The sequence below is a fragment of the Chelonia mydas genome, chromosome 2, assembly GCF_015237465.2.
Source record: "Chelonia mydas isolate rCheMyd1 chromosome 2, rCheMyd1.pri.v2, whole genome shotgun sequence".
NCBI classification, from domain to species: Eukaryota; Metazoa; Chordata; order Testudines; family Cheloniidae; genus Chelonia; species Chelonia mydas.
Window position 1 is genome coordinate 248,674,320 of NC_057850.1, and position 14,073 is coordinate 248,688,392.

Genomic DNA, 14,073 nt, shown 5'->3' on the forward strand with positions numbered 1-14,073 from the left:
AAAATCGCAGATCCTTTACACCAAGCTCCTGATCTTTTACTTTGTTCTCCCCTCTGTCTCTGGTGGTTTTCCTGCTGAAGATAATCTTAGATGTGTTTATTTTATTTTCTCTTTTCTTTTTGGTGGCAGAGGGACGGCACACATAATTTTAAAGGAGAACTCTCCAAATGGAACACAAAGCACTTTGAACGGCTCATTTTCAGTATCTTTATTTTTACAGAAAGAAATAAAGGAGGGGAAAGTTTTCATCAGTGACCTAAAATAAATTAAGGAACCCACAGTTTAGCCAGGCCTGATCCAAAGCCTACTGATGTCAGTGGGAATCTTTGCATCTGGACTTAGCGAGGAACTCAGTATAACTAAGTAGCAGCTTTCAGGACCAGAAGGGGAACATTTTAGAGTCATAGTCAGTCATGACTCCATAGGTAAAAGGGAACTGCAAAAATTCAGACAAACATAAAGAAATGTCATTCTATACACTATAATATAATAAGCATAAGTTGACAGAGCCATTCCTTTCTTAAACCATTAATCTTCTTCTAAAGATTATTTTCTGGGACATGTTGATAGGACAAAAAAGAAGGTGAGGCCTCCTTGTTAAAAATTCACAATTTGAGCCCTTGACATTGTGTACTTTATCCAAGAAATAAATTTCCTCTCCACCAGGTTACTGATGCTGAACATAGATGAGAAAGTTACTCACCTTGTGCAGTAACTGAGGTTCTTCAAGATGAGTGTCCCTGTGGGTGCTCCACTTCAGATGACTGTGCGTCCTGGCACCGTTGATTGGAGATTTATGGTAGCAGTGTCTGTGTGTTCACAGTAGGCGTCTCATGGTGCTGCATCTAGCATGCGCACAACCCAAGCCTTCCAGTTCCTTCTCTACCGCAGATTCCCAACTGCGAACTCCGAAGTAGAGGGCAGGAGGGCTTCTCTTCTTCTTCAAGTGCTGTCCCTGGAGGTGTTCCACTTCGGGTGACTGTAGAGCAGTGCCCCTCAGAAGGCAGGAGGGCCTTCAGGTTCATTTGAGTCATAGAGGTAAGTACGGTTAGGCCAACTATGGTGTCAGCCCTGGAGTCTGGAGTGATTGCATAGTGCTCAGTGAACGTGTGGACAGAAGCCCAAGTGGCCGCCCTACAAATCTCTAATATCGAAACATTGTTGAGGAACGCTATTGAGGTAGAAACCAATTGTATGGAATGCTCTCTGATGTGCGCAGGAGGGTCTGTGTTCCGAATACGATAGCACTGTTGAATGCATGGGGAGATCCATTTAGACAATCTCTGAGTGGATATTGTGCAGCCTTTCGAACGCTCTGTAGTAGAAACAAACAGTCTAGGAGATTTTCGGGAAGGTTTGGTCCTTCCCAGGTAAAACACTAATGCATGCCTAACGTCCAATGTATGCAAAATGGCCACTGCTGGAGTGCTGTGAGGCTTGGGATAGAACGTGGGAAGATGGATTGGTTGGTTCATATGGAAGGCTGATGTTACTTTTGGTAGGAATCTTGGGTGCGGATGTAGCATGACCTTATCTTTAGAGAATATTGTATACGGAGGATTGGCATGAGCTCCCCTATCTCACTCACCCATCTGGCAGAAGTAATAGCAATCAAAAAGGCCACTTTCATGGACAAATGCAGCAGGGAGTAGGTGGCTAAGGGTTCCAATGGTGGTCTGGTGAGGCATTTCAATACCAGATTGAGGTCCCAGGCCAGGGTAGGTTGACAAACTTCTGGGTAAATGTTCTGGAGACCCGTTTAGTAATTAGCTGTGAGAAGATCAAGGTCCTGTCAATCTCATGATGGAATGCACTAATGGCTGCAAGATGGACTTTGGTTGAGCTCATTGCTAAACCTGATCGATTCTACTCCAGTAGGTATTCCAACACTAATGACAGTGGTGCTGTGAAGGCCGTCAAGTGTATTTCTTGACATCAGGAGGAGAATATCTTCCATTTTTTAAGGTAAGTATTACACGTGGTTATCTTCCTGCTGTTTAGTAGCACGAGTTTAACTTGTTCTGAGCAGCCTAGTTTGCCATGATGGAACCATGCAGGAGCCATGCTTGTAGGTGGAGTTTCTCTCGATTCAGGGAAAGTGTGCGAGCATTGTTCTGAGACAGCAGGTCCAGATGATGAGGAAGAGCTCAAGGGGTATATATCGCCATGCGCATCAGGTAAGGGTACCATGCTTGTCTGGGCCATGTCAGGACTATGAGGATAACCTTGGCCTTGTCTGTTCTTATGTTGTGTATCACATGTGATATCAGTGGAATTGGTAGGAAAGCATACATGAGGTGTGCATTCCATGTGATGAGAAAACTGTCCCCCAGTGACCGGGGTGCCATTCCCGCTCTCAAGTGGAACGTTGCGCATTTGCAGTTCGTTGGGGATGTGAACAAGTCGATGAGGGGAAGGCCCACTGGCGGAAATGGAAAGCTAGACTCCCCCGTTCATGGTCTTGAGAGAAGTACCTACTTAGTGTGTCTGCCATTGCGTTCTGACAGCCGGGAAAGTATGAGGCAAAAATGTTTATGTTGTGGTATTTGCACCAGTTCCTCAGTTTCATGGCTTTGGTGCATATCAAGTGTGATCGAGCGCCACCTTGGCGATTGATGTAAAACATGCATGCAATGTTGTCGGTCATGATGTGCATGAATTCGTTCTTTATGTGATGTAGGAAATGTCTGCAGGCATTGCGGACCATGCTTAGCTCTAGTAGATTGATATGATGAGTCTCTGCAAGAGACCATTTGCCTTGAACCATGTGCTGATGCATGTGGGCGCCCCAGCCTAGCAGCAAGGTGTCCATCATGATTACTATTGATGGGGTTTCCTGTTGAAATGGGATGCCCATGCAAACATTTTCTGGTGTTGTCCACCAGTGTAGAGTCCAAGACCCCAAGACATGGGGTGGTACTGTCAGTAGCTTGTGTAGGCTGTGCTTGCGGGGTACGTATACTGAGCTCAACCAGCCCTGTAGGCAGCACATATGTAGTCTTGTGTGTTGTACCACAAATGTCGTGGCTGCCATGTGTCCTAGCAGTTGCTGGACAGAACGAGCTGGTATTTGGGTGCTGAATTGTACCTCTGAGATAAGGTTTGTCAGAGTTGTGAATCTGTTCAGGGGCAGAGATGCCTTGGCTTCTATGGCATCGAGATGTGCCCCGACAAAGTCCAGTTGTTGGACAGGGATTAGAGTGGATTTTCATTCATTTATCTCTACCCTAGATCCCTGAATTGTGTAACTGTCATCTGGACTGAGTACAGTACTTCTTGTTGAGTTGGGCCTTTGAAAAGACAATCGTCCTGGTAAGGGAAAATCTTTATTCCCTGTTTGCATAGATGTGCTGCCACTACTGCTAGGTTTTTGGAGAAAACTCTTGGTGCCAGTACTCTGTACTGGAAGTGTTTGTGTCCTACTGTGAAATACAGGAATTTCCTGTGAGAAGGGTATATGGTAATATGAAAATAAGCATCTTGGAGGTCAAGGGCTGAAAACCAGTCCCGCTTTTGCAGCACTGGAAGTATCGTGCCCAGTGTCACCATCTTGAACTTTTGAGTGTGTACGAACTTGTTGAGTTTCCTGAGATCCCAGATAGGTCTCCATCCCCCATTCTTCTTCTGGGTCAAGAAGTAGTATGCGCCTCCCCAAGAACATGAACACACAAAGAGTGTCCGTCCGAAATGGGCATTGCTTCATGGCAGGAGCCGCATTGCTTAAAGCCTGGGGAGCCAGACATCTTAATGGTTAACCGCCCCCAGTGTGGGGAGGATAAACTTAAACTTTGGGGGGTGGTTAGGGGTAATAAAAACTAACACTACACTAACTACACCTTTCTATATGACTAATTACATTATATTTTTTCCGACAGGTTTGGAAGAGTGACGAACACTCCCCCAGGGCTCCGTCTTCAGCCGAGGACAGTTGAGAAGGAACTGCAGGGCTCGGGTTGTGTGTATGCTAGACGCGGCACCAATGGCACTGTGCGACCTGCGAGGACACTGCTACCATAAATCTCCGATTGACGTCGCCAGGATGCCCTGATACCTGAAGTGGAAGAGCCACAGGGACTCCAAGAGATAGAAAATTGACCAAACCTCTTGGTAAGTTCTTCCAATGGGTAATTACCCTCACTTTTGAAAAATTACATTTTAGTTCTCTTTTGATTTTTTCTAAATTCATCTTCCTGCAGCTGGATCATGCTATGCCTTTGCCAGCTCCATTAAAGAGCCTGTAGTCTCAAACATCTTCTCCTGAATAGGCTTCTTACCTGTTTACTGTTCTCCATTTCTGTGAATGTACTTGGATTATCATCATCATCTTCATAGTCCTCACTATCAGATTCTGCCTCAGCAATCGGGACGCAGACAAACATGTTGGGGTTGGTGATAAAATCTTCAAGAATGCTAACTGAGCATTTTTCTCCATTTTTCTCAGTCACATTGTTACTGTGATTTTCTTTACACTTCTTCCCTTCTTTCCCAATCTCCACACATGTGTTCTCAGCAGCCAATTTAATTTTCTTTTTGGTGACTTTCTTTGGATGCCGGAGCTTTCCACAACAGTAATCCCATGTTGAGTGTTTCAGCAAGCGAAGTCCTTTGTGGATCCGAGCAAATGCAATCTGAAGGTTGTTCATCTCTGCATCATCTTCAGGTGCTTGAAGGTTGTCAGCACTGAAGGAGTTCAGCAGTAGTGCAATGAACAGGTTGAGAACCTGAAAATAATTGAAGTGAAAAGAAAATCATGGCAATATAATTTTGAGATTTAAATAGGAGGCTTGAAGATTAGTCAGTTTCTAAACAATTTGTTCTTAATGCATCAAACTTAAGACAAAACAAAATTATGATTCATAAAATTATTTTTCATAGAGCATGTTTAGATCTCAAAAAGGCATTTTTTCATGATCCTCCAAAAAATAAAAAACAAAAAACATTTTTGTGGCATAAAACTGGCCCTTTCTGTAATACAGGCCTGTGTATGAAAATCACACAATTTTACTGCAACATGTTTTAAAATGTTAATAATAGTAATGGTAAATTAATAATAAATTGTGGTCATGACTATATAGTGAAGGTTGAGTGGAGTTTTGCTCTTCAAACAAGAATTTAATCTTTTTATATTTGTATGAAGAATACCCTGCATCTTCCCCAAAATTACAGCATTTACTCTTTGGGTATTGAATGAATTGTCTGAGCATTTGCAAGTAAATCCATTAATATATGAGTTAAAATTACACAAAAAATGTAGCACTCTCTGTCAGCCCTTTTTGTCTTAAATGTTTTCAATTCATGTATTATCTATCTATGCAAAACTTGGCAGAGATAAATCTTGAGTTTAAAAAGTCAAAACATGGAAAGCCCAGGTACAGCACACAAAGAGCCTTACCTTGGCCCTGTGGTGATACGTGGAGGGGGAAAAAAGATTAAACAAATCTAACACGTCTTTTAAAATCACTTTAATCTAATCTGGGACAATAAGCATTAAAATACATCAATGATTTTTATGGTTATTGTCTGGCATCACTATAGGAAAGAGTTAGGTTGTTTGGGTGCATTAACTGTGCATTTCCTTATCTTAATATGTTTAGATTTCCTTTAAGTTTATCCTGAATCCTGAACATTCTGTTTATAAAGTTTGTTTGGGGGATGGTTGCAACATTCTTAAAATGTTTATTACCTTTAAAACAGTTAGGCACCCTCCTGCTTAAGATATTGTTTGTCTGGGAATAAATTCTAATAGTATCAGCTGTGAAGGATGAGTCGATGAAGGAGGGAAGATTTTACGGCAGCTGGAAGGGTGTTGGTGAGAAGGTGGTCCGGGAGACAGTGTCTCTGAGGGAACTGGGAAGAGTACGGAATTTGGAGACAATTCACCAAGTGCATATTGGGATCCACCAGGTGCTGCAGCTTATGAGGCCTAGCAACTGAAGAACCTTTAATGTTTGCCTCAGAGTCATAGTCTCCTGGGAGCACTTCCAAGTGGAGTAAAAGAAATAAAAGTTGGTGTATCATTACGTTCCATCAATTCCTTGAGGGGGAGACAATTACAAAGTTACTGATATATATAATTATGGGGGCACGGTTCCTTTAGCTGGCCAGAATTGGCAAAAGGAAGCTGGAGATGATTTGTACAGTAGAACTATCACCCCCTGTATTAGGCTAAGAGCACAGATTCAGCATAGTAAAGACTAGTAAGGGCCTGATTTTAGTCTCGTGATGGTTTTCTTAAGGGAAACGCCATCAGACCTGAGTGGAACTGCTTCGGATTTGCATTGGGTCCAAAACCCACACTAAATAAATCTACCCCTTCCTTGGTGTTTAAACCCTTTGGGTGCTGGTTATCAAGTCCCCTGATGGATATTCTTTAGCTGAACAGAGCCCCCAGATTATTTATGATGCTTTGCTTTCGGACAGACAGTCATCCCCAGGTGAGTATCATACATCCCCTCACCCTGCTGCCACAAAAGATTTCTGACAACTGTAAGTTCCATCCAGGACTCCCTACAAGCTCTGTGGGAAGAAGATGCACTAATTAACATGTCCTTCACCCATCCTGATTCTCCCCTGCCCACATTTAGAGCTGTGCAGGTCAGCCATGAACCTCGCATCTCCAAGCAGACTTCCACCAGAGAGAGACTGGCAGCTCCCACAACCCAGATTCCACTGGTGGAACCCAAGTTACGCTGTCCACTTCCCTTTTCTCATTCCCAGGCTCCTATGTATTTCTGGCTTCATTGCACTAAGCTTCTCTAAAAAGAGATCACTGCCAGCTCCAATCTACTATTTTAAAACGTAAAATGAGAATTTTTGGTCATGATCCTCCTCGCACTTCCTCCAATGGAGTAACTCCTGACACTGGTGTAAGCAAAAGAAGAATCAGGTCTTGTACCCCCTTATGAGTTTTTTTTATATATTTAATTTTGCACTATGTTTGCAAATGTGGGAGTATCCGTGGGAGGATGCCATGTAAACATCCTAGGCTGACGTTTTTCATTCTCTCTGAATATCCTGGGTTTGTAATGCTTGTTTTGGGGATAAATTAAAACATCCTTATAATATTTGGGGCTCTTAAATTACTGATATGTACTTTCAAACTTACTTCCAGATTAAGGTTTTTATTATTCCCACACAAAATACAATGTTCACATCTTAATATTTGTTTAAAAACAAACAAACGAGATTCCACTGATTCGCAGAAAGCCGACAAAAGTAATTCAAAGCCCTTTTGGAAACGAAAATTTCATCTGAGAGTTAGTTTTCTCTCAGGAACTCTACTTTTACAGTAGGGCAACAACACTGATTTTAGTGTATTTACTTCTGATTTAGTGTATTTACTTCTGATTTAGCCTACTATAAGAAAGAGGAAAAGCAGATCCGATGTCTTGCATCTAAAGAGAACTGAACTATGAGCCTGCATTGAGCTATGTTCTGATAGAATCCTGATTTCAGTGGGTTCATGTGTGGGCCCAGGGATTGCCTGCAAATAACTCAGTAGAGAAACAAGTTCTTAAACAAAAAACAGGCTGTGATATGCAAACACAGGGCTGCATTCTCAAAAGGAGTTTCATAGATTCATAGATTCATAGATATTTAGGTCAGAAGGGACCATTATGATCATCTAGTCTGACCTCCTGCACAACGCAGGCCACAGAATTTCACCCACCACTCCTACAAAAAACCTCACACCTATATCTGTGCTATTGAAGTCCTCAAATTGTAGTTTAAAGACCTCAAGGAGCAGAGAATCCTCCAGCAAGTGACCCGTGCCCCATGCTACAGAGGAAGGCGAAAAACCTCCAGGGCCTTCCAATCTGCCCTGGAGGAAAATTCCTTCCCGACCCCAAATATGGCGATCAGCTAAACCCTGAGCATATGGGCAAGATTCATCAGCCAGATACTACAGAAAATTCTTTCCCGGGTAACTTGGATCTTACCCCATCTAAAACCCATCACAGGCCATTGGGCCTATTTACCATGAATATTTAATTACCAAAACCATGTTATCCCATCATACCATCTCCTCCATAAACTTATCGAGTTTAATCTTAAAGCAAAATAGATCTTTTGCCCCCACTACTTCCCTCGGAAGGCTATTCCAAAACTTCACTCCTCTGATGGTTAGAAACCTTCGTCTAATTTCTAATCTAAATTTCCTAGTGGCCAGTTTATATCCATTTGTTCTTGTGTCCACATTGGTACTGACTTTAAATAATTCCTCTCCCTCTCTGGTATTTATCCCTCTGATATATTTATAGAGAGCAATCATATCTCCCCTCAACCTTCTTTTAGTTAGGCTAAACAAGCCAAGCTCCCTGAGTCTCCTTTCATAAGACAAGTTTTCCATTCCTCGGATCATCCTAGTAGCCCTTCTCTGTACCTGTTCCAGTTTGAATTCATCCTTCTTAAACATGGGAGACCAGAGTTAGGTTCCTACTTTCTATTTAGGCGTCTAACTCCCATTGAAATCAATGGAAACTATTAAAAATAAAGTTAGGCTCCTAACTTCCATTATCTATCAGTAATTTCCACTGATTTCAACAGAAATTAGGAGCCTAAGTAGACATTTGGAGCCTAACTCCTTTTGAGCATTCAGCCCTTAGTGATTATTTCCACCAAAAGTCTTGAGATGAAAAAGAAAATTGTTGCTAGTAATTTTTTTCTGTTAGAAAATTGTTCCTCATTGGAATGAATACTGGTCTGTGAAAAGGTTCAGTGATGCAATATTGAAAGTGTCTTACTTTAAATATGAACATGAGTTCCACATGTGAAAGATAAATAGGGGATTTACTAGAGCACAATTGACATGGGGTGGCCCCTTTACCACCATCTGTAGGAGACCTACCATTCATAGAAAGACAAGTCAGTAGATTATGCAGTGTTTTGTAGCTGTGTTGGTCCCAGGATATTAGAGAGACAAGGTGCATGAGTAAAAAGAAAAGGAGTACTTGTGGCACCTTAGAGACTAACCAGTTTATTTGAGCATGAGCTTTCGTGAGCTACAGCTCACTTCATCGTAGCTCACGAAAGCTCATGCTCAAATAAACTGGTTAGTCTCTAAGGTGCCACAAGTACTCCTTTTCTTTTTACGAATACAGACTAACACGGCTGTTACTCTGAAAGGTGCATGAGGTAATATCTTTTACTGGACCAACTTCTGTTGGTGAAAGAGACAAGCTTTTGAATTTACACAGATCTCTTCTTCAGGTCTGCTGAATCCAGACCTGAGGAAGAGCTCTGTGTAAGCTCCAAAGCTTGTCTCTCTCACCAACAGAAGTTGGTCCAATAAAAAATATTACCTCACCTACCTTATCTCTATAAGTCAGTATATTGTATACTCTACAGGCAATAAAAAGAGAAACATATCTGGAAACTCACCACTAGGTTTCCTATCACCATGGCCAGCAAGAAGACAATAAGGCATAATGGTTGCTCAGCTACCACCATACAATCCCACATGGTTTCAAGCCATTCTCCACACAGAATTCGGAATATAATAAGGAATGAGTGGAAAAAATCCATCGTATGCCAACGTGGCTTGCCATCCTTACTTATTTTATAGGCATGTTCTTTGTAGCTTTTACCAAAAAGTTGCATTCCTACTACAGCAAAAATAAAGACGATGATCGCCAGAACCAGGGTAAGGTTACCCACGGCACCCACTGAGTTACCAATGATTTTAATAAGTGTATTCAAAGTCGTCCAGGACTTTGCCAGTTTGAAGACCCTCAGCTGTGTATAAACATAAAACATAGCATTAGACAACAGAAGATTAGATATTCTTCATTTTGAACTGTTTAAAAATGGTTAAAAAAAACATTATGTAGACATTTCAAACTACTCAAACACTATGAAATGTAGGGTATTTTAAGTCAGTATATGATCTATGTAATATAGACTACTGATTTGTTTATATGTTATATCTTTGTCACCTTCTCTTCATCTGTGTGTCTTTTAGCACAATGATACCACAATCCTGGTTGTGGTCTTTGCACAATCCCATAACATAAATGTTTACCATACCACTAGTAGCAATTTATTAGCACCTTCCATTGTGAGTTTCTCAGGCAAGCAAGCTGTTGCATTTCCTTCTTCCTACATTTTCACATCTTCTAGAATCAGAACTTAAGTTCCTGTTTATCATAATCTGCACTTTATTTCCATTTTCAATAACCAAATATTTACATGCAAATGTCCTGAATTTTAGAGATGCTGAGCACCCACAATTCCCACTGACTTAAACAAGAGTCATAGCTGTTCAGCACCTCTGTAAATCAGGCCAAGGATCTATCTTAAGTTTTTATAGCATCCATCACCACAGTATCACAGACACTAAACAAGCAAGGCACATAAAGTATATGCTTAATTTTAAGCATGTGACTTCAATGGCTCTTCTTACATGCTTAAAATTAAGCATGTGCTTAAAGGACTTTGCTCGATTAGGGTCTACATGTTGATGCAGAAAGGTAATTACTTATCTGTAATTCTTGTTCTTTGTATTTATAGAAGTTATAACATCTCATGACACTTAGGATCTCTGCCTCTGGCAAATGTCAGCCTGTAATCTTTTAAAAAGTCAGTTCCTTGCCATTTTGAAAATAAAATGGTAAAAACAACAACATATTATAATTCTGGGCTGGTGAATAATGATCTATTACAACCACAGTACAATGTATTCAGAAAATAATAATAGGTAAGTAACTTTCTTCAAAGATAAATGTTATGATAGATCTCCAATCTTGACGAATAAAATTCTTATGGGATCTTTTTCAGAAATCCTAATTAATCAAAAAGAAAAAAATTACCACAAAGAAGAACCAGTAACAAGTATGACCGACAAGGTGGCAACAGTAGACTGGTAGAGCAAAGAGGGAAATAAATAAATGGGAAAATGGGTGCCTATATAGTTTATATATAGATACAATACATCCCTGTTTGTGCATTGGGAGAAAGTGAGATACCTTCAAACAAATCACAAAATACCAGCTAAAATTCCAATTCAGGAAAGCACTTGAGCTGACACTTAAATCCATCCCTATTCAAGAAAGCACTTAAGCATGTGTTTAACTGACACACACAAACTTAAGTGCTTTCTGGAACAGGGATGCCTTTCCTAAATTGGTGTTTAGGAGACATCCTAAAAACATTTAAATGAGGATGCCTGTTATATCCTCCTTTTGTCTACCCAATCCATCACACAGGCCTCAATCCTGTGAACAGTTACACACAAGAGTAACTCCAAGTCTCTTGATGTGTGTAAAGTTACATGATTGAGTGTTTGTAGGAGTGGGGCCTGAGGCCTAGATTCAGAAAAACATCCTTATTCTTTCATGTGGGCACTATAAAATAATAATCTTAGCCCGAGACCGTTTGGTTTATTTGAAAGGCTCACACATTTCTCTCTCTCAGGGTCAGATGCCTATATTTCAAAAGTTATATAGAGTTTTTGTCACATGATTTGCTTTTCTTTTCAGCCATTCCTTTAATTTTGACACATTTTCTCCTCAGAAGCTGCTTGCTGTGATGGTCTCTGACAAGCAGAAGAACAACTTGCAAAAGTACATCATGGGAGAAGGAACTAGTTGACAACACTAAATATTGTTGCTGGAGATGGTATAGCAGTTGCTGTTGCAATAGTTAATACGAAGAACAGCAACTTTCCATTCCAAACTGAAATGAGGTAAGGATGGGGAAACATGCATTTTGAAGATTTCATGAACCTGAAATACTATTTCAGGGGTTTGTAGGATTTACCAGAAAAAATTGAGTTTGCAAACCATTTTCACTTTAAATTAAAAATCACACTTTTCCCAAGATTGTTTTATTTGTTTTTTTAAAAAGTGTTTCTAACTAAAAAGAAGACTGTGATATAGTGTATGAATAGATAAACCAACCACCTCCCTAAAATCCAGGATAGCACAAGTGTATGGTGATTATATACAGTATAAATATGTCTTTATTACATTTTTTCTCCTCCATTTCTTCTTTCTCAGTTTCTCTGAATTTGTTTTTCATTCTTTTCATTCTCTCCTCCAACATTAACTACATCTTAACTTTGGATATTTCTTGTACTTCTTTTATTCCATGTTTTTAAATCATCTCACAGTGAAATACAAATGCTATATTTGTTTGTCAAAGTTTTAAATGGGTTTGAAATTAGACAAAATGAGTTTCCAGTTCCTAATATGAGGGTGCAGAAATTGCACTGAATGGGGGAACTAAAATCCTCTCTATTGTATTCATGCAAAAAAAGTTTTATGAGACTGAATATATATGAGCCATTACCAGTTTGAAGGAACGTAAAACTAACAGGTTTCCTCGTTCTTTTCTTCCTTTACCTTTGGTGGGTAAACTCAGGTCAATTAAGCTTAGAGTGACAATTAAGCTGTCAAAAATATTCCAGCGCTGCTGAAAATAGTAGTAGGGATCTAGAGCAATGATTTTCAAGACCATTTCTGCAGTAAAAATTCCAGTAAAGACCTATGATAAAAGAAACAGTAAGTCATATCTGCCTAAAAGGTACTGTGAGCACATCTCTCTAGACCAGTGGTTCCCAAACTCGTTCCGCTGCTTGTGCAGGGAAAGCCCCTGGCGGGCCGGGCCAGTTTGTTTACCCGCCGTGTCCACAGGTTCGGCCGATTGGGGCCGCGGTTCGCTGCTCCAGGCCAATGAGAGCTGCTGGAAGCGGCGGCCAGTACGACCCTCGGCCCACAAATTTAGTAGCATAGATATAGGTACATCAGTAAAGTCTGAACAGCAAACCCTACTTTTATCATGTATATCATAACAGATTGTCAACAAAAATTCTAGCCTTGTCTGCTCATATTCTAAAGGATGTTTAGAACAACTGTGAAACAAGAGTAACATTTGGGAATCCCATATCCCGGAAATTAATAGACAGAGAATGAATGAATGAATCTTTGGTTCTTACCACCATTCTTTGTATCCTGGGTAGAAATACACATAAATTCATTCTTGATAGTGAATGTCAGAATTCACTTACCTTGTTGCCTACATCAAGCATGAATTTTAAATTTCTTCTCATTTTATAGTGCTCTAGTGCCATGAAGATAGTATTCATCACGATGCAAAAAGTGATGGTGAGGTCAGTAAATGGATCCATTACTAAAATTGTCACCTTTTTCTTGATTCTCAACCACAGTGGACAACAGTCCCAAATAAGATATTTTAGGGCAAAGTCCTTCAAGCGGGAAGGGCATTTCTGTTGCGATTCTTCAAGTTACAAACGACAAAGAAAACAAAGCAATAACCAGGTAATTAGTGCTGTCCTATGTGACAAGAGAAGAACTGCAACTAATGAAAGCACAGAAAAATGAAACCCAAAACACATCACATCTTCTTGATCCTTTTTCCAATCATATCATTCATTTTCTATATAAGGCACTCTCTCAGCCTTCCATTCTTTTTTTAAACAAACCCCAGATCAGTGAATTAATATTTAAACTCATTCTCTTCAGACAAGGCCTGATTCAAAATCCACTGAATTTCAATGGGCTTTTAATCAAAACCTTATTCATTTTAGACATACATTCCTATTGTCTACAACACTGGAAAAATATGACTGGGGTGACACCTTGATTTCTCATTCGCCAAGAAATATAAAATTAAAACTACTTTTGTGCTTTCTCCCCCACTTGTATAGAATACATTTTGTGTGCAATATCACTAATAACCATGTTGAATGCAACAAACAGCTCAGTGATTGATTAGTGCCAAAGTGAAACAGTATTACAGTTACATTTTGATTAGGTCTAATTCACATGCACATGTAAACACTCCTGTATTTTGCAAAAGTTTCAGGTCACTTAAAGTCTAAATACCAGAGGCAAAACTCAGTACAAACACATAAGCAACATTTATTAAGCTCCAGACTGCCAGTAGATTTGGACAGGGTTACTGAAACTGAAAGTAAGGTTAACAGCTATCTTGGAGGATCTCATTGAGTGATGGAAAAAGAGGGGTATGATTTTTCCATCTGGTGTATGGAATGCATTCGAGTAAAAGGATGTAAGTTGCACTTTTTTTGGAAAAGTCTGGGTGTTAAATTAC

At 40.1% G+C, this 14,073-nt stretch overlaps 1 protein-coding gene across 1 annotated transcript in view; it reads right to left on the minus strand.

Annotated features, from left to right (window-relative positions):
- LOC102931751 (sodium channel protein type 5 subunit alpha) overlaps nt 1-14,073 on the minus strand; it is a 123,511-nt gene that overhangs the window by 44,273 nt on the left and 65,165 nt on the right. The window contains 4 exon segments of the mRNA XM_043541608.1: nt 4,275-4,721; nt 9,382-9,735; nt 12,289-12,483; nt 13,007-13,245. Coding sequence (XP_043397543.1) covers nt 4,275-4,721; nt 9,382-9,735; nt 12,289-12,483; nt 13,007-13,245 — 1,235 coding nt within the window.